The 24,797-nt window shown below is 41.7% G+C and overlaps 2 protein-coding genes and 1 pseudogene across 2 annotated transcripts; all 3 read left to right on the top strand.

Moving 5' to 3' along the window:
• The window catches only part of LOC115476834, a 557,863-nt pseudogene that overhangs the window by 20,746 nt on the left and 512,320 nt on the right, over nucleotides 1-24,797 (top strand).
• LOC115476835 (protocadherin beta-1-like) lies at nucleotides 303-20,247 on the top strand. Its single transcript, XM_030213408.1, has 2 exons — nucleotides 303-2,860; nucleotides 20,122-20,247. The coding sequence occupies exons 1-2, from the start codon at nucleotides 434-436 to the stop codon at nucleotides 20,245-20,247; spliced, it is 2,553 nt and encodes an 850-aa protein (XP_030069268.1). The 5' UTR covers nucleotides 303-433.
• On the top strand, nucleotides 20,393-22,870 carry LOC115476836 (protocadherin beta-1-like). The gene has a single exon (XM_030213409.1). It carries the CDS (start codon nucleotides 20,393-20,395, stop codon nucleotides 22,868-22,870), a length of 2,478 nt encoding a protein of 825 aa, XP_030069269.1.

A 24,797-nucleotide genomic window follows, 5' to 3' on the forward strand; every position in this document is an offset into this window, starting at 1 on the left:
TTTTTCCTTTCAGAGATTTCATCTGTTAGTTCGATATTAACATAGATATAGATGTAAATATAACACTGCTAATTAGGATACTCTAATTGAAATGTTAGTGAAATTTAAAAATGTTTCCAAGAATGGTTCTGCAGCTGTTAGATGAAACACCAGGTGGCAGTATTGGACAAGTTGGTGTTGAAATAGCTATGACTTTGCTTTCATGCAAATTGCACCCTAAACCTGCATCTCGAACAAAAGAGACACGATAGCAGTAGAGCTTCCGAACACATAACTGGGAGAAATGTACATTTCTAAAACCCTTTCTTAAGTCATTGCATTCAATCTAAAACAATTTTATGTACTGAAAGTATATATTCTGTTCCTCTGAGCTGTTGCTGGGAATATTTGCAAGGCCTGCCTGGTCGACTGACGTTAAGGAACGGCGCTGAAGATGGCGAATCCCACTCTACAAAGGCAAGTTGTGACTTTGCTTATTTTCCTTTGCATGAGAGATGCAGTACCTGAAACGCTTCAGTATTCTATATCAGAAGAAATGGAGATCGGGTCCTTTGTAGGTAACATTGCAAATGATCTAGGATTGGATAATAGAAAACTAGCTATGCGTAAGGCTCGAATAACATCTGAGAGTAGCACCCAGTATTTTCAGTTGAAGATACATTCTGGAGAGGTAGTAATAGAGGAAAGAATAGACCGTGAAATGCTGTGTGGACAGATTGTTCCCTGTTTACTATATTTTGAATTTCGCCTGGAAAATCCAGTTCTTTTTCACCGTGCTGAAGTACAGATACAGGATATCAATGACAATCCTCCCATATTTCTGAAGAAACGAATGGTTTTAAAAATTTATGAATTGTTGCAACCAAAGACTCCCTTCATTTTGGAAAGCGCGCAGGATGCAGACATAGGCGTAAACAGCGTCCAAAATTACGCAATTAGTCCGAATGAGCATTTTCGGCTGGACGTCCACAGTCGCACTGATGGCAGCAAATACGCAGAGCTGGTGTTGGAGAAGCAATTAGATCGTGAGGAACAACATGAACTCAACCTAATACTCACTGCTGTAGATGGCGGTGTACCGCCGAAATCCGGCACTGCTGAAATAAAGATTTTGGTTCTGGATGCCAATGATAATTTTCCTCAGTTTAGCCAATTAGTGTATAAGGTTGAGTTAAAGGAAAACAGCGCTCAAAATTCCTTGGTCTGCAAAGTTACAGCCACTGATAAGGACCTGGGCTCATATGGAGAAATAACCTATTCATTCAATCAGGTATCTGAAAAAGTTACTGAGCTCTTTAAATTAAACCAATCCACTGGTGAAATAACTGTCCAGGGTTCCATTGATTTTGAAGAAACAAGAATGCATGAAATAGACATTCAAGCAACAGATGGGGGCGGATTACCTGCCCATTCTAAAGTTCTTGTTGAGATTCTGGATGTTAATGACAATTCACCTGAGTTGATAATCACATCAATTGTTAGTCCAATTCCAGAAGATTCTTTGCCAGGTACAGTGGTCGCTGTTCTAAATGCAAAAGATCGAGACTCTAAAGAAAACGGAAAAACTATTTGTTCGATCGAAGGCATCACACCTTTCTCCTTAAAATCAAGTTTCAAGAATTATTATTCTCTCGTCACGGAAATTCCTTTAGACCGAGAGAAAGTATCAGAGTACAACATAACCATCATTGCAATGGATTGCGGATCTCCAAGTCTAACTAGTCAGGAAACAGTCAGGGTGCAAGTATCAGATGTTAATGACAACCCTCCTCTGTTTAGCCAGAATTCATACACCATCTATGTTAATGAAAACAACAATCCATCCTTATTGATCGGCACATTACATGCTGTTGATATAGATAATGCGGAAAACGCCAAAATTACCTATTCTTTATTGCCATTGCCTGATGAAGTAAGTGAAATTTCTGTGGCTTCCTACGTTTCCATCAATCCAGCAGATGGAAATATGTATGCTCTACAATCCCTAGATTATGAAAAGATTCGAGAGTTCAGGGCGGTTGTGAGAGCTACAGATGGAGGCTCCCCTTCATTAAGCAGTAATGCAACCCTTCAGTTCCAAATAATTGATGAGAATGACAATCCCCCCATCATTCTATATCCTGTACAGGACGGCGCTTCTCTTTCTAGTGACCTGGTACCCAGATCAGCGCTTGCTGACTATCTGGTCACTAAGGTGGTGGCGGTAGATGGAGATTCGGGTCAGAACGCCTGGCTCTCTTACCAGCTACAAAAATCCACAGATCCCAGTCTATTTAACATAGTTGAACATAACGGAGAAATAAGGACCAGCAGACCAATAACGGAACGAGACAACATGAAGCAAAAACTTGTCATCGTTGTTCGAGATCATGGAAAACCATCTTTATCCACCACAACAATATTAAATGTACTTCTGGTTGACGGATTTTCAGAACCATACTTGCAATTCTCGGATTTACATAGCGAAGAAGGAAAGGATAGTAAACTAACTGTGTATTTAGTGATTGCATTAGTTTTCATTTCATTTATTTTTCTTGTTTCTATGGTGGTGTTTATCGTTTTCAAGATAATTAAAACACGAAGATCTCAAGAGAAATATGCTTCAGCCACTGGGAACTTCTATGATGATAGCAATATGCCGAAAAATTTAATAGATGTAAACGGAACTGGTACTCTTTCTCAGTCTTACCGTTATGAAGTGTGTTTAACAACGGAGTCGGGTGGTAGCGAATTTAAATTTCTTCGACCCTTATTGCCGAATTTTCCTCCTCGCAATGAAACTGTTGAGGCAAACCTTGGAATCAACCCTCACTCTCAAACGCTTTGTAATCCAGTGGATCAGGAAGACCCTATAACTGAGGTGAGCAGGCGTTTATTTGCAGTAACACTGAACTTTCTTACCTGAATATTATAGACTCATATGCATGCAGGAAATCCATTTCGGGTGCAGTCACAGTAGGGGCGGTGCATTCTTTACCGTGAATGGTTTAGTTAATGTGCATTAGAAATGTTAGTACATGCTACATAGATTTAATGTACACTTACGCCTGTGTTTACATTTTAAACACATAAAGTGACTATAGGAATGTGTTGGCGCATTAACGTTTAACATGCCTTAACTTTATAGGCAAGTTAAAAATACTAATGGGCTTAGTAAACATACCTCTTAGTTTCTAAGGGTGCTTTTACTATGGTGAGTTAAGAAGTGGCTTTAGCATCCCTTGTTTTTTTTATCCCCATGCACTAAGGCCACTTTTACTGGAGCCTGTAAAATGGCCAATTTTCTATTTGTTGTGTTAATGGCCACGTGCTAATGTTGCCAGTAGCATGCGGCCATTAAAAATAATTACCCTGTGAGCACAGTAATCCTCTGCTAACCAGTTATCACACAGGGTAATGTAACTGCACTAACTGATTAGTGCAGGAATGCTTACTTTCTGCCCCCTTAAATGCTGCTTAAAAAAATAATAATTAGTGTGTGGTTAGCTTGTGCTGGTTTGGCACTTACCACAGGATGCCTGAGCACATCCCCCAGTATGCCATTTTAAGATGCATTAGGCACATATTAGCTCTTAATGCAGCTTAGAAAAAGGGGCCCTTTAGTTCTTCTCCATTCAAGGTTGAAGGTTGTCTTTATTTGATGAAATTCTTAGGGCAGTGCCGTCAAAATCGATTTACATATTTAAGTAGTCAATACATAGTACTAATAAATTACAAATTAAGTATAAAACAAAAAGGAATACAATTAAATTAGCAACTAAGTCAATAGTAGATATTAATAGATTTGCATACCTACTGCATCTCCCAGAGCCTTAGGCTAAAGTGGTTCAGCAGAGCAATCAAATTAAAAGAATATTAATTATCTATCAAAAGCAGACTGAAACAAATGTGTTTTAAGTAACATTTTAAATGAGGAAAGAGAGGATTCTGTATGTGGAGAAATTGGTAAATTATTCGAGTGTGGGTCCCACTGTGTTAAACGTTACCTTCTGAAATACAGAGGATGGAAGTGCACATAATGTTGGAACAAACAATAGTGATTGTCGGTTGGACTGTAAAGCTCATCCGGGAATGTGAGATTGTAGATGAGGCAGCAGAAATTTGGGCAGTCCTGCCTAAGTGAAAACTTTGAACACCAAAACACTTTATAAACAATATGATATTCTACTGGCAACCAGTGTTCAGCTTTCGATAATGGGGGGTCACATGAACATATTTTTTTAATGTGAAAAAATAATTTCACAGGTATATTTTGTATTAGTTGTAGGTGTCTGATTTCCCACTAGCCAATGCCCCTGAGGAGCACATTGCAGTAATCAATACATTGCATAATGAAAGCATGAATTACTATATGTAGTGCTTTTATATCAAACATATGTTGAACTGAGCATATCTGATGAAGTCTGAAAAAACATGCTTTAACATCTGCTGAAATATGGACCATAAAAGATAAGGCAGAATCCAACAATATGCCCAAAACTTTAACTGTATCACTAGGCTATAAAGCAATGTTACCAAAATGTAGTTTAAGTGATGGAGGTACTGAAGGAGATTTACTAAAAAATTTGAAAGTGTGTTTTTGTGTAAATTAAGAACTACAGCTCTGTCTGTCTGAATTTACCTACAACTTCTGCCAGAGAAGAATTATCTAGGGTATCTAACGGCACAAGAATTTGAACATCGTCTGCATAGAGATATGATATAGATCCCAATTGTTGAATCAAGAAGGCCAAAGGGGCCAGATAGATGTTAAATGAAACTGGTGCAAGTAAAGAACCTTGGGGTACCCCACATGGTGGTTCAAAACGGTCTGAAAATTCAAGGATCACCTCTCTCACCAACCATTTTCAACTTAATGATGATCCCTTTGGCAAAACTCCTATCAAACCATAACCTTAACCCATATATCTAGGCTGATGATGTGACAATATACATCCCCTTCAAACAAGACATTAACGAAATCTTCAATGAAATTGATCAAAGCCTACACATCATGAACACATGGGCGGATGCATTTCGACTGAAATTAAATGCAGAAAAAACTCAATGCCTGATTCTCACCTCTCAATACAACACAAAAGATTTCACAACCATAAACACACCAAACCTGAACCTTCAAATCTCAGAAACGCTAAAAATCCTTGGAATCACTATCGACCGCCACCTAACGCTTGAAACTCACGCTAACAACACAACAAAAAAGATGTTTTACAGCATGTGGAAACTAAAAAGGATAAGACCATACTTCCCAAGATCCGTCTTTCGCAGCCTAGTGCAATCCCTTGTGCTCAGCCATTTGGATTATTGCAACTCACTATATGCAGGTTGCAAAGAACAAACACTGAGGAAACTTCAAACAGCCCAGAATACGGCAGCCAGACTCATCTTTGGAAAGCCAAAATATGAAAGTGCAAAACCATTAAGAGAGAAACTGCACTGGCTTCCACTCAAGGAACGCGTCACTTTTAAAGTATGCACATTAGTCCACAAAATCATTCACGGCGAAGCCCCAGCCTATATGTCTGAGTTGATAGACTTACCACCCAGAAATGCCAAAAGATCATCCCGAACCTTCCTTAACCTCCACTTCCCCAATAGCAAAGGCGTGAAATACAAAGCGCTACACGTGTCAACCTTTTCTCACATGAGCACGCAGTTTTGGAATACACTGCCGCGCAACCTAAGAACAACCAACGAGCAAGCTTCCTTCCACAGATTATTGAAGACCCATCTTTTCGAAAAAATTTACGGAAAGAAACAAAACACATAAAGTCCACACTTACTGTTCACTAATGCATCATACATTCACCTCTGAACTCCCATTCCCGTATTATCACATCACTCATACCTTTACTCACAGAAAGATATATACCATAGGCCTTCATGCCTTTTTATCACCCTCTAAGCTCCCATTGTTTCCTTCCAAAGTTGCAATGCCTATGTTCCATTATTACATTCCTTAACGACACCTCAATTGTTTCGCTTAACCCTGCACAATGTAATCCATAACTATCTGTAACAAATTGTATTTCCAACATTCAACCCATATTGTAAGCCACACTGAACCCACAAAAAGGTGGGAAAATGTGGGATACAAATGCAATAAATAAATAAATAAATAAATAAATCTTGCCAGAGAACCTGCTAAGATCATTCAGAAAGGTATGAGTGAAACCAGTAGAGAGCCAGACTGGAGATTCCTACATCTGCTAAATGATGCAACAGTAGATTGTGGTCTACCATTTCAAATGAAGCAGTGAAATCTAGTGAAAGCAAGAGGATCATTTTTTTTATTAACCAGTGCCATCTGGATATCCAAAAGTATGCCTAACAGGGCTGTTTCTGTGTTGTGAAGGGGATGAAACCCGGTTTGATTAGGATGTAATACCTCATGTGTCTCCAGAAACTGGGTTAAGTAGATTGCCATAATTTGTTCTGTAACCTTTGAAATGGATGGCAGCTGCACAATTAGCCTATAGTTGTTGATTGAATCCCTACTCTGATGTAGATATTTTTGCTTTGGGCATATAATTGCCTTTTTCCAGAATGGTGGGACTAGACCCTGTGTGATACTATTACCAACCATCTACGCTATAAAAGGAAGAAAAAAAGATATGCTATGTTTCACTTGTGTTGTGGGAAAAGGGTCCTGTGGTGCTGTTTTAGATCTCACTGCACGAACTGCATGTTCTGTTTCTGATAGTGAAGGGGCTTTAAGTTCTAATTCAGTTATTGGTGTGGGAGTATGTGTCAAGCTTCACACAAAACACTGGATAGTGAGCCCTTGGGCCACTGCCGAGGGACGGCAGTGGCAGGAGGAACACTCACCCCACACCAGCACAGGCAGAGGTGATGTACCTGGATTTGGGCAAGGTCTTTTAGGCAGGCAGCAAGACGAAGCAGAAGTCAGGTCCAAGCAAATTTCAAAAGGCAGACGGCAAACAAAAGCAAAGTCAGGTCCAGGCAGAAGTCTCTATGCAGGTGGCAAGCAAAAGCAAAGTCAGGTCCAGGCAGAAGTCTCTATGCAGGCGGCAAGCAAAAGCAATAGTCAGGTCCAGACAAAAGTTCAAAAGGCAGGCAGCGAGCAAAAGCAAAGTCAGTCCAAGTCCAGGCAAAGTTCCAAAAGCAGAATACTGAGGGTAGCAAAGGGAGCGCAGCAATAAACACTCGCAGAAGAAACACCTCTGAAGACCTCTGTTGCAAGGCAAACTAGGGAAGCTTCAAGGAGGTTAATAAAGCCCAACAGCCAGGGAGTACACCAGGTACGGAAACAGCTCAGTTCCAAAAAGTCTCAAGACCAACTGGCAGGCTAGAAAATCCGGACCGGACCGGCATAACTTCTGAAACCGGGAAAGCCACAAACAGACAGTCCATTGCACCCATCAGGTCTGACCACTAGAGGGTGAGCTGAATGAGAGCATGCCACCGAGGTAGAGACATAACAGTACCTCCCTCTCAAGGCCCCCCCCCCCCCCCCGGACCTCTTGAGTGATCTAGTTCTCCATGGGATAAGTCTGATGGAATCTGTTGGTGGGTTTAAAGCGAGTGCTCCGATAATCCCCGTACTAGGCATGGGTCCGTGAGGCAGTCGCTTGTGGACGGGGCTGAGGCTTGTACCCCAGTTGGGGCCGAGTGCCCAGCGCCGCAGCAGGGCTACCCACCATTGATTTGCATGGGGGACCCTCAGGCGAGCCCTTGAGACCCACCGAACATTCATGCCGTTCCGGAGCCTCACGACCTGAATCCAGTCTTCGAGGGGAAATGCAGGATAACCACCTCGAGGGATCTTCTTAGAGTCCCTGATGGCGGAACTCTGGGGTTTGGACGCTGAGCCAACTTCAGTTTGGAACTGACTGATCGGGGGTGCCAGATAGAAACAGTTCAGATTCATTGCAGCAACCTCCAAGTCCTGGGACTGTGAGTCACTAATGTCAGTGCAGGCATCTGATTCTTGGTCTTGCTGTTCGCTGTCTCTCTCACCATGGTCCGACATGAGGCAATCCTTCCTGCAAGACTCACCCCAGTCCAAAATCTCTCCCTTTTCCCAGTCTAGGATCGGGTTGTGTCTCTGTAACCACGGTAGACCCAACACAATGGGTTGCACGGCTGACTGGAGGACGTAAAAGGAAATGTCTTCTCTGTGATCTCCAATGCATAAACTCACTGGACCTATCTGGGTATTAACATAACCTTGAATGCATCCATAAACTGAAAAAAGTGGCATGGTCTTAGGGAGGTCTTGTATAGGAATGTTTAATTAATGGACCAGGGCCTGGGCGATAAAGTGTCCACCGGCCCCGGAGTCCAGAAAAACTTCAGTCTGTTCCCTCTTGTGACCAAGATCGAGCATAGCTGGCACAAAGAACTGAGTACAAAGAATGCCAGTAGATAGACTTACTATAGTGCCTGCCATCACTGACCCTGATCCAGAGATGCCAGTTTAAGAGGGCACCTGGCCACATAATGTCCAGTATCACCACAATACAGACAAAGGTTGAGACTCCGACGTCTCTGTTTCTCCTGCATGGTGAGGCACGTGTGTCCTAGTTGCATGGGTTCCGCGGGTGGTAGCGGAGAAGCCTCCTGGCCCCTAGACCTCGGGGGCACAGCCTGAAGACTTGGCATTTTGGTTATCCACCCTTTCTGTGGAGCGCCGTTCTCGGCTACGCTCCTGGAACCGAATAACAATTGTAGTGCAGAGTTTAATCAGGTCACCCAGTTCCATAGAAGATCATGTCCAGCTAGCTCATCCTTAATTTGGGGCGCAACCCCTGCAGAAGGATGCAACAGGCTTCTCATATTCCAGGCTAACTCAGAAGCCAGAGTGCAGAACCGGATGGCATAGTCACCCATAGGTTTGCGTGCCCTGCTTTAATCTCAACAGTGCTGACGTTTCGGAGGTGACTTTCCAAGGCTCCTCAAACCTCGTCTAAACTGGCCCAGGAAACTGCAGATGTCAGGCGTCCATGGGTCATTCTTCTCCCACAAAGGGGACCGCCCAGGCTAAAGCTTGTCCAGACAATAGCGACATAATATAGGCTATCTGAGTTCTTTCAGTAGGGAAGTTTTTGAGCTTGAAGTTCAAAGATTATGGCACACTGGTTAAGAAAGCCCCTACAATCCTTAGGATTACCATCATATCTTGGGGGAGACTTATGACGGATCCCTGACATATCAGCAGCTCCGGCCAGTCTGGAATCTGGACTTGGGGCTTGAGCAGCGGCTGATCTCATAGACGCCGTCATAAGGTTCTCCAACTGTTGTATCCGAGCCCCCAGGGACTGGATGGCTGTGCCTATGTTTGAAAGCTGCCGGGTATGATCCTGGAGCGTCATCAGGATGGGTGGTTCCTCCGAGCTCATGGCCTTGCAATCTGTCACGCTTCACACAAAACACTGGATAGTGAGCCCTTGGGCCACTGCCGAGGGACAGCAGCAGCAGGAGGAACACTCACCCCACACCAGCACAGGCAGAGCTGACGTACCTGGATTTAGCAAGGTCTCTAAGGCAGGCAGCAAGACGAAGCAGAAGTCAGGTCCAGGCAAAAGTTCAAAAGGCAGGCAGCAAACAAAAGCAAAGTCAGGTCCAGGCAGAAGTCTCTATGCAGGCGGCAAGCAAAAGCAGTAGTCAGGTCCAGACAAAAGTTCAAAGGCAGGCAGCGAGCAAAAGCAAAGTCAGATCCAGGCAAAAAGTTTCCAAAGGCAGGCGGCAAGCAAAGTCTAAGTCCAAGTCCAGGCAAAGTTCCAAAAGCGAGAATACTGAGGGTAGCAAAAGGGGAGCGCAAAGCAATAAACACTCAGAAGAACACCTCTGAAGACCTCTGTTGCAGGCAAACTAGGGAAGCTCCAGGAGGTTAAAAAGGCCAACAGCCAGGGAGTACACCAGGTATGGAAACAGCTCAGTTCCAAAAAGTCTCAAGACCAACTGGCAGGCTAGAAAATCCGGACCGGACCGGCATAACTTCTGAAACAGGGAAAGCCACAAACAGACAGTCCATTGCACCCACCAGGTCTGACCACTAGAGGGCGAGCTGAATGAGAGCATGCCACCGAGGCAGAGACATAACTGTATGCATGTCTAGGAGGCTAGAGAATGAAGAGAGACAAATTTGCATGTTGCCAGTTAAAACATTAACTACATGGTCTTGCTGGAGAAGTGTTGTGAGTGCAGATGGGAGATCGTCTGAGAGCCTTTTTCCCCTCTGTATCAGAGGAGAAGTTAACTATCTCAGGCCTTCATTGGGCGCTTTGCGGGTGGGAGCTGAGGAAGGATCTTGGGTTAGTGCCAGAGAGATGGGAAAGGGATTTGGACTCCCCTTTGCCTGCTAGGGATTTACATGTAGTCCTTATTAACCTTCCTAGGATTGTCACCACTGCCACTTTGCAAGAACCACATTTCAGAATTTTACATCATGCTTATCAAATCCCAGAAGCAGCTTGCTTGGGCCGGGGTCCTGCCTTCTGCCCAGTGCTCTAAATGTCTGGTGAGATAAATTTCCTTTTACCATTCCCTTTGGAGCTGCCCTTGGATGCAGTCCTTTTGGACTACAGTGGGACAATTTTTTACTCCTTTTTTTTTTTTTTGCATCTTCCATTTCTTCTGACTCCCCAGGTTTGTCTTTGGGTAGGTTGGCTGCCTGAGCTTTTTCAGGAAATGGGGAAGCTCTCCCTGTTTCAGAAATTAAGCTGAGTGGCTCTTAAATATGTCCTTCAGGTTTAGGTTTCAGCAGACCCTCCTTCCTTTTGGGGTTGGAGGACTCAGGTCCATCCTTTGGCCATCCTGTAGGCTAGGGATGCTTCTACTTCCCACGAATGTGCCTAGAAATTTCTGACCACTAGGGATTCTTACATTCAGTTGTTTTCCCCTTGGGCTGGAGCCTGCTGCTTAATAGACTGTGGCCTTGAGTGTTCCATATAGGTGATAGGTAGGGTTTTGGGTGGGAGGTAGGTGGGGGTGGATGGGTGGTTTAGTTGGATGGAGCCGGGTGGGTGGGTAGGGTATACCATTGTTAAATGTTTGATGATGTATCTTGTTTCAGTTGTTGTGACCTTTATTTTTGGTGTTGGCTATTTCATTTCTGTGCGGCACTTGTATTTTTCTGTTGTCATCAATAAAAACTTTGAAACATAAACAAGAACATTGGCTACCTGTTTCTTATTGGATCACTTACAAATTGCTTCTGTTGGTATACAAAGGTCTTCTACAATGAGCTCTTGACTGTATTTCTAAGCTGCTTATACCACAGTCCTCTCCCTGACCCTTGCATTCATCCCAGCAGTCTGTTCTTCACCTTCCCCCTCCCACTGCTATAAATCTTGATAGTACTCGAGTATCAACCTTTGAATATGTGGGCCCAAAGCTTTGGAACATCCTGCCCTCACCCCATATTAAATCTAAGTCTTCATATCCTACTTTTAAGAAACTTATCAAGTCCTGGCTTTTTATTCAAGCTTTTCCCTCTGGACTTTCATACTATACTATTTATCTCCCTCTTTTTCTCTCTTCTCTTTTGCTCTTTTGACTTTTTCTTTTATTATTAACTGCCTAGCTGCCATTTGGTGATTAGCGGCACATCAAATGTAATAAAATAAATACATAAATAAACAAATAGCTGAATATTACCATATGCAAGAAAGGACCTCACTACAAGCCAGTAGCCACAATAAGTGACTCACTTTATTGAAAGATCCACCCTCTATAACATTGTCTCATTTAGTCAAATGCGAAGCATGTTATAGCACGTGTATCTCTATTGGGTCAGAGTTGACATTAAGATCCCATGTTCACTGAGACTTCGTTGTGAGCCCTCTAGGGACAGTGAAAGTATCTGCATAGAAGAAATGTAAACTGCTTTGGTTGTACCACAGAAAGACGGTATATCAAATCCAAGATCCCTATGACCCTATATTCAGTGGCACTCCCAGTTAAGTGTCATTGAACATCAGCAGCCAAACTGTGAGCATGATTTACCATAACCCATTTTTGTTCAAATTTTTATATTTACCCTACACTTCTAAACCAATTTTGGAACACTAAGCTAGCAGGAGCCCAGAAGGAAAGGAATGCTCTACACACTCATACAACAAAATGTATACACTAGGAATAATCATTCCTCCTGTCATTGGTTCAGTTAATTTTTTTATTGGAGTACATATGATTTTCCATTCTGATGGGCATTTCACATTAATTCAATGTTTGTTATTGGAAGATGATGCAAAATTCACAACTCTAAGGTGTAGTGAAGGACTTTTAAGATTAAATTGAAGGAAACAGTAGCTGCACAGCAAGAAAAAGTAGAGAAATGGAATATAGATGTTAATGTCCTTGTCACCTCTCGTTTAGACTACTGCAATCTGCTTCTTGCTGGCCTCCCACTTAGTCACCTCTCCCCTCTCCAGTCGGTTCAAAACTCTGCTGCCCGGCTCATCTTCCGCCAGGTCGCTTTACTCATACTACCCCTCTCCTCAAGACCCTTCACTGGCTCCCTATCCGTTTTCGCATCCTGTTCAAACTTCTTCTACTAACCTATAAATGTACTCACTCTGCTGCTCCCCAGTATCTCTCCACACTCGTCCTTCCCTACACCCCTTCCCATGCACTCCGCTCCATGGATAAATCCTTCTTATCTGTTCCCTTCTCCACTACTGCCAACTCCAGACTTCGCGCCTTCTGTCTCGCTGCACCCTACGCCTGGAATAAACTTCCTGAGCCCCTACGTCTTGCCCCATCCTTGGCCACCTTTAAATCTAGACTGAAAGCCCACCTCTTTAACATTGCTTTTGACTCGTAACTACTTGTAACCACTCGCCTCCACCTACCCTCCTCTCTTCCTTCCCGTTCACATTAATTGATTTGATTTGCTTACTTTATTTATTTTTTGTCTATTAGATTGTAAGCTCTTTGAACAGGGACTGTCTTTCTTCTATGTTTGTGCAGCGCTGCGTATGCCTTGTAGCGCTATAGAAATGCTAAATAGTAGTAGTAGTAGTAGTTTCTGATGTAGTAACACATGTAAAAGAGCTCTGGGTGGATGGACTTTGCTTCTTGTTCATCAACTCCTGGAAATGGAGTGCCATGATTCCCTGGTGGTTCTGTCCCCCATTCTCATCTACCAGTGGTTGATCTTTCTTAAGGCATCCTGATAAGGGGTCTAGGACTCCAATAAACATCCTGGCCTCCTTACTGTTTTGCAAGTTTTTTTTTATTTAACTGAGGGTTAGGAAGGCGGGAGTTTCTGTTCCAATGATGCCATGATGTGCAACTGAAGGCCAAAGGGGGGGGGGGGGGGGGGGGGGTTGGCGCTTGACTACACTGGGAAAAAAGTGGAATGATTGCAGCCATCCCTTGGCCTTCAATTACTACAGCCCACAAAATGCCTTGCTTTACTACCACTGGTGGCGGATTATAGTTTTTTTTCCCAATTATTTCAACATTTATTGTTTGCTCCTCACAATCTCTTTGGGAGGCTGGGAAGGGGATAAGGGAGGCTTTCAGGGCCAATGATAATTATATGGGTCCTGGCCGATATTCAGTGCCAGGGCTCGCTTAGCTAAGCAGGTGAAATTAGGATAGCTTTTGAGCTGGCTTAAATTCACCCACTTAGCTTTGTGGATGCCAGCACTGAATATTTCCAGCACCTGCATAACCCCCGGCTGCTCCTGAATACTGCTCCCAGCACTGCCCCTGACCTGCCCACTTTTTTGTTGGGTGGTCTGTGGGCTATTCAATGGCATTGTCCGATTAAGTAATGTTGAATATCCCCACTTAGGCAGTGGTAAGTGATTTAAGAGGGCAAAAAAGGGTTTGACTATCAACTGGCATATTTCAAACATGCTGACCAATAAAATGGAGGAGAACCTGAAGAAAAAGGTGTCAGGATAAATAGGTAGAGGAGATACGGAAGGACAGTGATCCAAGCTGAAAGAAGCTAACCAAAGCACGGATTACAACTTCTGATCACTGCATAAAACAGTGGCGGCCATCAAAATAAAGAGTAGTTTGGCGATCCCATGACCCCTCCAACCAGCAGAACAACATCTAGAATTACAGTGTTCTGTGCCCAAGACATCACTTCCGAGCATCTGACTGTGAGTAACCTGTCAATCCTAAACTGGCACCAAAATGAACACAATCAAAATACTTCTGGTAATTTATTCCCTCTCACTGATCCACCTACAATATCCATTCCACTAACAGAACATTACTTCATACCCAACCTACAAAATCACCAAAGACTGATCAAACATTCTACAATCCACCAAACTGACACTCACCACACTAAAGGAAGATTATTTAAACATGGCCATCACCAACAAACCGGGAGGAATGACCAAAACAAACACACACCACCCACGGAACGACAACTAACAAAAATCCATATAACATCAAACCTAGCAGCCCCATACCAAAATATCCAGGTGGGCTAAATCAATGCTAGGTCCGTATTTAACAAAACAACAACAATATCAGACTGGATCACCTCAGAAAACGTCGATCTCATTTTTATCAATGAAACTTGGATCCACAACCAAAAGGACCCCATAATCCTCAAACTATGCCCTCCAGGTTACAAAATCACTCATCAAACCAGACTAGAAAAGAGAGGCGGAGGCATAGCACTAATGTACCGAGAACAATTCTCCACCGAAACCATTGCCGACTCCATTGGAGCTGACTCTGTGGGTGCTGTGGGTGCTTGAGCACCCCCAATATTGAGAAAATTCCTTGTATGTGTCCAGGGAGGGGTTATTTTCATTGAGCTTAGCACCTCCAAAAAATTTGAAAAGTTGGCTCCTATGGTCGACTCCATAACACCCCAACCAGAAATTGCCTCATTTAGAATACTTAACAATTCCCTGGTCAATCACCTGAATTGCGTCTTGTTCTACAGACCACCCGGCAATTGGAACGAAAGCCAGCCCATCTTCACGGACTTCATATCAAACAATTGTGTAAACAACTCCAACACACTAATACTAGGCAACATTAACCTTCACCTAGAAGACCCCAATTCCACTAACATGCGTGAATGTAAAGACTTCCTACAGTCCTGGGATCTCAAATGGCCTCACATACAAGCCACCCATATCAAGGGACACACATTGGACCTCCTATCACATAAACTGTCCACATATCATAACCTATTACTAACAGACATTAAATAGACAGCAACACCTTGGACCAACCATTACAAATTGAACCTAACTTTAAACTGGCGGAAGAAGGGCATAAACCGCACACCAGAACACACAACTTACACTACAAGAGGGCAAATAGACCCACAAATATTCTGGCAACAGATATACGATAACGAATGGTCAACACCAACTAATTTCATACTTTATCTCAACCGCTGGGATGACAGATGTGGCAGCGTACTAAATGATATAGCACCCTTGAAAACAAGAATATCTAAAACACAGAATACTATACTATGGTTCAATGACGAACTAAAAAAGCCTCAAAACTCAATCCAGGAAACTTGAACGAACATGGAGAAAAATAAAGGATAAACATACACTCAACGCATGGAAACAAATACACAGAAAATACAAATACGCAATAAAACAAACCAAAAGGTCATACTACAAAACCAAATTAGGACCAGATTACAAAGATATGAAGAAACTATTCCAACTCCTAAATAAGCTACTAGACACCACCCCTATCACCACAACCAACACAGACATCCCACCTGCAGACAAACTTGCTAACTACTTTAACGAAAAAATAATAAAATTACGCAGCACACTTCCTCATCACAACACCGACATTGAAAACTTCTTTAACAATCTGGACCAAACCTCCGATGGATACCCAGCTGACCGTATTTGGACAACATTCAATCTCCTCAACACCGAATCAGTTACACAAGCGACTCACAGGTTCGCCAAGACCCACTGCAAACTGGATACATGTCCCAGTCACTTACTAAAATCTGCCCCTGACCGCTTCATAGCAGACCTCACATCCCACCTAAACTTCATGCTACAACAAGGTCTCTTCCCTGAGGAATATGGCAACATCCTACTCACCCCAATACCAAAAGACGCCAAGAAAAGCACAAACGATCTCACCAACTACCGCCCAGTTGCGTCTATCCCATTAATAGTAAAAATGATGGAGAGTTTGGAAACAGCTTACGGAATATCTGGACAAGTTCTCAGTATTACATAATTCACAATCAGGATTCCACCCCCACCACAGTACCAAAACTGTCCTAGTCACCCTCCTGGCCAAATTCAAGCAGGAGATAGCCATAGGTAAAAGTATACTCCTCCTCCAGTTTGACATGTAGAGCACATTCGACATGGTGAACCACAACATACTACTAAGACTACTTCGCCACTTCGGGAATGAAAGAAAAGGAACTTAATTGGATCAAAGGTTCTGGTGGTTAGAAAGCCTATCAAGTAAAATCAAACTCTAACATATCACCACCGTGGAAAGCAGTCGGTGGAGTACCTCAAGGATCACCATTATCACCAATACTTTTCAACATGATGATGAACCCACTGGCACAATCCTTGTCTAATTGAGGTCTCAACCCATTCATTTACGCAGATGATGTCACAATCTACATCCCCTTCAGACATGATCTGACAGAAATAACCAATAAAATCAACAATGGCCTGAACATCATGGACTCTTGGGCAAACTCATTCCAACTGAAACTGAACACTGAAAAAACACACTCCTCATTCTCTCCTCTCAACACAGCAAGTACAAACCCACGACCATAAACACCTGAAGACACGCCCTCCCTATCTCAGACAGGTTTGAAAATACTCAGAGTCACACTCGACCGCAACCTTACTCTAAAGAACCAAGTAAACTCTGTAATAAAGAAAATGCTCTATTCAATGTGGAGGCTCAAACGATTAAAACCTTTTTTCCCAAGGGAAACCTCTCGAAACCTAATACAATCAATGGTCCTAAGTCATGCAGATTACTGCAATGGAATCTATATGGGTTGCAAAGAACAACTCACAAAAAAACTCCAGACCACCCAAAATAAAGCAGCCAGGTTGATATTCATCAAAACTCGCTTCGAAAATGCCAAACCCCTTGGAGAAAAGCTGCATTGGTTCCCAATAAAAGAATGGATCATCTTCAAAATCTGCACTTTAGTCCACAAAATTATATATGGCATAGTCCCAGGATACATGATAGACCTTATAGATCTACCAACAAGAAACAGAGTCAGATCATCAAGATCATACGTAAACCTGCACTACCCAAATTGCAAAGGATTGAAATACAAAACAACTTACGCATCCGGCTTCTCCTACATAAGCGCACAACTATGGAATGGCCTCCCAAAAGCTGTGAAAACAATCCATGACCACCTGAACTTCAGGAAAATGCTAAAGACCAACCTCTTCAAAAAGGCCTACCCCAACAACCCTACATAAATCTCTTCAACCAGAAACACAGCATGACTAATGTTCACACTGGACAAAATGCAGAATGATGCACTTAGAAATCAAAAGGAGATGTATGAGATAGAGTGTGAGAAACTGATAAGCACAGTTCAGGAGAGAGACTTGGGGTGATAGTGTCTGAGGTTCTCAAGGTGGTGAAACAATGTGACAAGGTGGTGGCTGAAGCTGGAAGGATGCTGAGCTGTATAGAGATAGGTACAACCTGCTGAAGAAAGGAGGTGTTAATGCCCCATACAAGCTGTTGGTGAGACCCCATTTGGAGTACTGAGTTGCTGTATCTTGGTAAGAACATAAAAAAACTTGAAGCAATCCAGACAAAGTGACAAAAATGGTATAGGGTTTATGACAAAAGACATATGAAAAGACGCTTGAGGACGTGAATATGAATAGGAAAGGAGGAATAGGGGAGATATGATATAGACATTTAAATACTTGAAAGGTATCAATATACATACAAATTTTTTCCAGAGACTGGGAAGTGGTAGAACTAGAGGACATGATTTGAGATTACAGGGTGGTAGATTTAGGAGTAACATCAGGAAGTCGTTTTTCACAGAGAGGATGGTTGATGTCTGGAATGCTCTCCGGGGAGGTGGTAAAAAATGGTGACCAAATTAAAAAATGCATGAGATAAACACAAAGGATGCTTAAATGCAAAAAGAATGGAATATAAGCAAAACTTGTTGGTGTTTAGACAGCAATTCTGGTAGAAGGTATGTAAGGCCAGTACTCAATGGACTTCTACAATCTGTGTCCCAAATCTGGTAAAAAAACAAGGGAAGACTTTTATTGTCTGTGTCTCAATTATGGCAAGATGGTTTTGGATGATGATCAAAAGCTGGCACCACAAATAGGGTAGATTTATAATTTTGGTCTTTGATAGCAACTCTGACAATTGGAAAATAGGACCAGTGCTGAGCAGCCTTCTACTATGGTCTATGGCACAAGAATAGTAGGGACAGATCAAGAAGAAGTGTGCATTTTTTGTGTTGCATTCATATCCCATGCTATGATGCTATGAGTGTATCTCAGAATGGGAGGGGGAACATCTTAAGGTTGATAGAGGGCAAAATGTTGTCAGTTTGCAACATTATTGGATTGCTGGTTTAATCAAGTATTGGAAATGAAGGTGACTATGCTGCAACCAAAATTATAAAACTACCCTATTTGTGGTGCCAGTATTTCAATATGATTGAGTGTGACCTGCACAGAGTGAAGGGTGTGGCTCTGGCCACCTTATTGGGCAGATTAGATGGACCATGCAGGATTTCATATACCATCATATACTATGTTATTATTTTACTTATTTTACAAGATGGCAGCCTCTAGAGGTGTTGGTGGGAGGCTTCATTCTGTTCCCTGAGATATATGCTAGCATTACAATAAGGAGCTGTGTTCCCTTACCAAGTGCATTTTCAGACATTGCTGTAACACCACCTCCACTCTCTACTCAGCAGCATGGTACTCTAGAAAGACTACCATAAAACCACTTAGGTTCTTCAGGCAATAACTTGTATCTCAGGGTCCCCACTCCCACCTGCATTGAACTGATAGTGCCTTGGTTATGCTGTTGTCCAAGCACAATTGCACTTTGATGGCTTCACAACTAGTTTTGTTATTCCTTTCTCCAATCCCATACCATTGGCGATAAGGTTTTATGCCTCTCTACATTGCTTATGTCAATCACACATTGTAGTGAAGAAAGTGGATGTGGAGTTGGCTTTGGAGATGGCCATACCCTTGGTTGATCCCCCCTTCACCTGCATTTATCTCTTCCCCATGACGGTGGAGCCCAAGGTGGAAACTGACAAATTCAGCTTATTCACAACCTGTCACACCATTTTTGTCTCTCAATCAAGAACTCCATTCCATACAAGACCTCAGTACAGTATACCTCTTTTGATGGAGCATGAAGTCTCATGACGGCTGCTGTTTCCATGCTTCATGGCAAAGGTGGATAGGGAATCTGAATTTTGCCTGCTTGTCTTTCACCCTGGCTGTTTCCCATGACTGGGTTTCTCTTTTAACAGGGCATTCTACCTCAGCAAGTGTATGCCCATGGGCTGCACTGTTGCCTGCAAACTATTTGAAACATTTAGCATATTCCTTCACTGGGTGGTCACCCAAACTGCAATCTATTGGTTCCAGGTCATGGAATCACAGCATTAAAAAAGTAAACCACCAGATAGGTGCATACTTACTGCTGTCTTACTGGTGTTTTTTTTAAATTAGCCTCTTGCCAACTTTGAAATATTTCTGGATTCTCAAATGTAAAAACCCAGTAAGTCCTTTCCTGTGCAGTTTTGATCATGGAAATAATAACTCTCCCCACCACAGAAATAATAAATTCTTAGCTTGAAAATGTTGTGGAAGTAGATGGAGATTCAGTCCAGAACACCTGGCTCTCATGACAGCTTTTTTTTTTAATCAGTCCTGCAGTCTATTGAGAATATAAACAATTTGCATTATAATTTCTCTATATAAAGAAAAAGTAAATATGTTTCAAAGGAATGTATAATTGAATGCATTTCATTTTCCTATCAAATTTTAAATCTATTATGTTCGATATTAATGCCATAACTATAGATATAGATGTACATTTTTGTACTGCTAACTCGAATACACTAATAGAAATGTTAGTGAAATTTAAAAAATTGTTTCACAAATTGTTCTGCAGCTGTTAGATGAGACACCAGGTGGCAGTATTGGACAAGTTGGTGTTGAAATAGCTATGACTTTCCTTTCATGCAAATTATACACTAACAAAAGAGACACGATAGGAGTAGAGCTTCCAAACACATAACTGGATGAAACGTACATTTATAAAACCCTTTCTTAAGTCATTGCATTCAATCTAAAACAATTTTATACTGAAAGTATACTTTCTGTTCCTCTGAGCCGTTACTGGGAATATTTGCAAGACCTGCCTGGTCGTCTGACATTAAAGAATGGCGCACAAGATGGCGAACTCCACTCTACAAAGGCAAGTTGTGGCTTTGCTTATTTTTCTTTGCATGAGAGATGCAGTATGTGAAACGCTTCAGTATTCTATATCAGAAGAAATGGAGATCGGGTCCTTTGTAGGTAACATTGCAAACGATCTAGGATTGGATAATAGAAAACTTGGTATTCGCAAGGCTCGAATAACGTCTGAGGGTAGCGCACAGTATTTTCAGCTGAACATTCATTCTGGTGATGTAGTAATAGAGGAAAGAATAGACCGTGAAATATTGTGTGGACAGATTGTTCCCTGTTTGCTATACTTTGAATTTCGCCTGAAAAATCCAGTTCACTTTTACCGAGCTGAAGTACAGATACAGGATATCAATGACAATCCTCCCATATTTCTGAAGAAAAGGCTGGTTTTAAAAATTCATGAATTGTCGCAACCAAGGACTCCCTTCATTTTGGAAAGCGCTCAGGATTCAGACATAGGTGTGAACAATGTCCAAAATTACACAATTAGTCCGAATGAGCATTTTCGGCTGGACGTCCACAGTCGCATTGATGGCAGCAAATATGCAGAGCTGGTGTTGGAGAAGCAATTAGATCGTGAGGAACAACATGAACTCAACCTATTACTCACTGCCGTAGATGGCGGTCTACCGCCCAAATCCGGCACTACTGAAATAAAGATTTTGGTTCTGGATGCCAATGATAATTTTCCTCAGTTTAGCCAATTAGTGTATAAGGTTGAGTTAAAGGAAAACAGCGCTCAAAATTCCTTGGTCTGCGAAGTTACAGCCACTGATAAGGACCTGGGCTCATATGGAGAAATAACCTATTCTTTTAATCAGGTATCTGAAAAAGTTACTGAGCTCTTTAAATTAAACCAATCCACTGGTGAAATAACTGTCCAGGGTTCCATTGATTTTGAAGAAACAAGAATGCATGAAATAGACATTCAAGCAACAGATGGGGGAGGGTTATCTGCTCATTCTAAGGTCATTGTTGAGATTCTGGATATTAATGACAATTCACCTGAGTTGATAATTACATCAGTTGTTAGTCCAATTCCAGAAGATTCTTTGCCAGGTACAGTGGTCGCTGTTCTGAATGCAAAAGATCGAGACTCTAAAGAAAATGGAAAAACTATTTGTTCAATCGAAGGCATCACACCTTTCTCCTTAAAATCAAGTTTCAAGAATTATTATTCTCTCGTCACGGAAATTCCGTTAGACCGAGAGAAAGTATCAGAGTACAACATAACCATCATTGCAATGGATTGCGGATCTCCAAGTCTAACTAGTCAGGAAACAGTCAGGGTGCAAGTATCAGATGTTAATGACAACCCTCCTCTCTTTAGCCAGAATTCATACACCATCTATGTTAATGAAAACAACAATCCATCGTTATTGGTTGGCACTTTAAATGCTGTTGATATAGACTATGAGCAAAACGCCAAAATTACATATTCCTTATTGCCCGATGAAGTAGGTGAGATTTCTGTGGCTTCTTATGTTTCCATCAATCCAGCAAATGGAAATATGTATGCTCTACAATCCTTAGATTATGAGAAGATTCGAGACTTCAGGACGGTTGTGAGAGCTACAGATGGAGGCTCCCCTTCATTAAGCAGTAATGCAACCCTTCAGTTCCAAATAATTGATGAGAATGACAATCCCCCCATCATTCTATATCCTGTACAGGACGGCGCTTCTCTTTCTAGTGACCTGGTACCCAGATCAGCGCTTGCTGACTATCTGGTCACTAAGGTGGTGGCGGTAGATGGAGATTCGGGTCAGAACGCCTGGCTCTCTTACCAGCTACAAAAATCCACAGATCCCAGTCTATTTAATATAGTTGAACATAACGGAGAAATAAGGACCAGCAGACCAATAACGGAACGAGACAACATGAAGCAAAAACTTGTCATCGTTGTTCGAGATCATGGAAAACCATCTTTCTCCACCACTACAATATTAAATGTACTTCTGGTTGACGGATTTTCAGAACCATACTTGCAATTCTCGGATTTACATAGCGAAGAAGGAAAGGATAGTAAATTAACTGTGTATTTAGTGATTGCATTAGTTTTCATTTCATTTATTTTTCTTGTTTCTATGGTGGTGTTTATCGTTTTCAAGATAATTAAAACACGACGATCTCAAGAGAAATATGCTTCAGCCACTGGGAACTTCTATGATGATAGCAATATGCCGAAAAATTTAATAGATGTAAACGGAACTGGTACTCTTTCTCAGTCTTACCGTTATGAAGTGTGTTTAACAACGGAGTCGGGTGGTAGCGAATTTAAATTTCTTCGACCCTTATTGCCGAATTTTCCTCCTCGCAATGAAACTGTTGAGGCAAACCTTGGAATCAACCCTCACTCTCAAACGCTTTGTAATCCAGTGGATCAGGAAGACCCTATAACTGAGGTGAGCAGGCGTTTATTTGCAGTAACACTGAACTTTCTTACCTGAATATTATAGACTCATATGCATGCAGGAAATCCATTTCGGGTGCAGTCACAGTAGGGGCGGTGCATTCTTTACCGTGAATGGTTTAGTTAATGTGCATTAGAAATGTTAGTACATGCTACATAGATTTAATGTACACTTACGCCTGTGTTTACATTTTAAACACATAAAGTGACTATAGGAATGTGTTGGCGCATTAACGTTTAACATGCCTTAACTTTATAGGCAAGTTAAAAATACTAATGGCCTTAGTAAACATACCTCTTAGTTTCTAAGGGTGCTTTTACTATGGTGAGTTAAGAAGTGGCCTTAGCATCCCTTGTTTTTTTTTATCCCCATGCACTAAGGCCATTTTTACTGGAGCCTGTAAAATGGCCAATTTTCTATTTGTTGTGTTAATGGCCACGTGCTAATGTTGCCAGTAGCATGCGGCCATTAAAAATAATTACCCTGTGAGCACAGTAATCCTCTGCTAACCAGTTATCACACAGGGTAATGTAACTGCACTAACTGATTAGTGCAGGAATGCTTACTTTCTGCCCCCTTAAATGTTGCTTAAAAAAATAATAATTAGTGTGTGGTTAGCTTGTGCTGGTTTGGCACTTACCACAGGATGCCTGAGCACATCCCCCAGTATGCCATTTTAAGATGCATTAGGCACATATTAGCTCTTAATGCAGCTTAGAAAAAGGGGCCCTTTAGTTCTTCTCCATTCAAGGTTGAAGGTTGTCTTTATTTGATGAAATTCTTAGGGCAGTGCCGTCAAAATCGATTTACATATTTAAGTAGTCAATACATAGTACTAATAAATTACAAATTAAGTATAAAACAAAAAGGAATACAATTAAATTAGCAACTAAGTCAATAGTAGATATTAATAGATTTGCATACCTACTGCATCTCCCAGAGCCTTAGGCTAAAGTGGTTCAGCAGAGCAATCAAATTAAAAGAATATTAATTATCTATCAAAAGCAGACTGAAACAAATGTGTTTTAAGTAACATTTTAAATGAGGAAAGAGAGGATTCTGTATGTGGAGAAATTGGTAAATTATTCGAGTGTGGGTCCCACTGTGTTAAACGTTACCTTCTGAAATACAGAGGATGGAAGTGCACATAATGTTGGAACAAACAATAGTGATTGTCGGTTGGACTGTAAAGCTCATCCAGGAATGTGAGATTGTAGATGAGGCAGCAGAAATTTGGGCAGTCCTGAGTGAAAACTTTGAACACCAAAAGTAACACTTTATAAACAATATGATATTCTACTGGCAACCAGTTTTCAGCTTTCGATAATGGGGTCACATGATCATATTTTTTAGTGTGAAAAAGTAGTTTCACAGCTATATTTTGTATTAGTTGTAGGTGTTTAATTTCCTGTTGGCCAATGCCCCTGAGGAGCACATTGCAGTAATCAATACATTGCATAATGAAAGCATGAATTACTATATGTAGTGCTTTTATATCAAACATATGTTGAACTCAGCATATTTTTTCCTTACAGTTGTACCCCGCGCTTTCCCACTCATAGCAGGTTCAATGCGGCTTACTTATTATATACAGGTACTTATTTGTACCTGGGGCAATGGAGGATTAAGTGATTTGCCCAGAGTCACAAGGCTGACGAAGTCTGAAAAAACATGCTTTAACAGCTGCTGAAATATGGGCCAAAAATGATAAGGCAGAATCCAACAATATGCCCAAAACTTTAACTGTATCACTAGGCTGTAAAGCAATGTTACCAAAATCTAGGTTAAGCAATGGAGGTACTGAAGGAGATTTACTAAAAAATTTGAAAGTGTGTTTTTGTGTAAATTAAGAACTACAGCTCTGTCTGTCTGAATTTACCTACAACTTCTGCCAGAGAAGAATTATCTAGGGTATCTAACGGCACAAGAATTTGAACATCGTCTGCATAGAGATATGATATAG

Source organism: Microcaecilia unicolor, chromosome 8 (assembly GCF_901765095.1).
Source record: "Microcaecilia unicolor chromosome 8, aMicUni1.1, whole genome shotgun sequence".
NCBI lineage: Eukaryota > Metazoa > Chordata > Amphibia > Gymnophiona > Siphonopidae > Microcaecilia > Microcaecilia unicolor.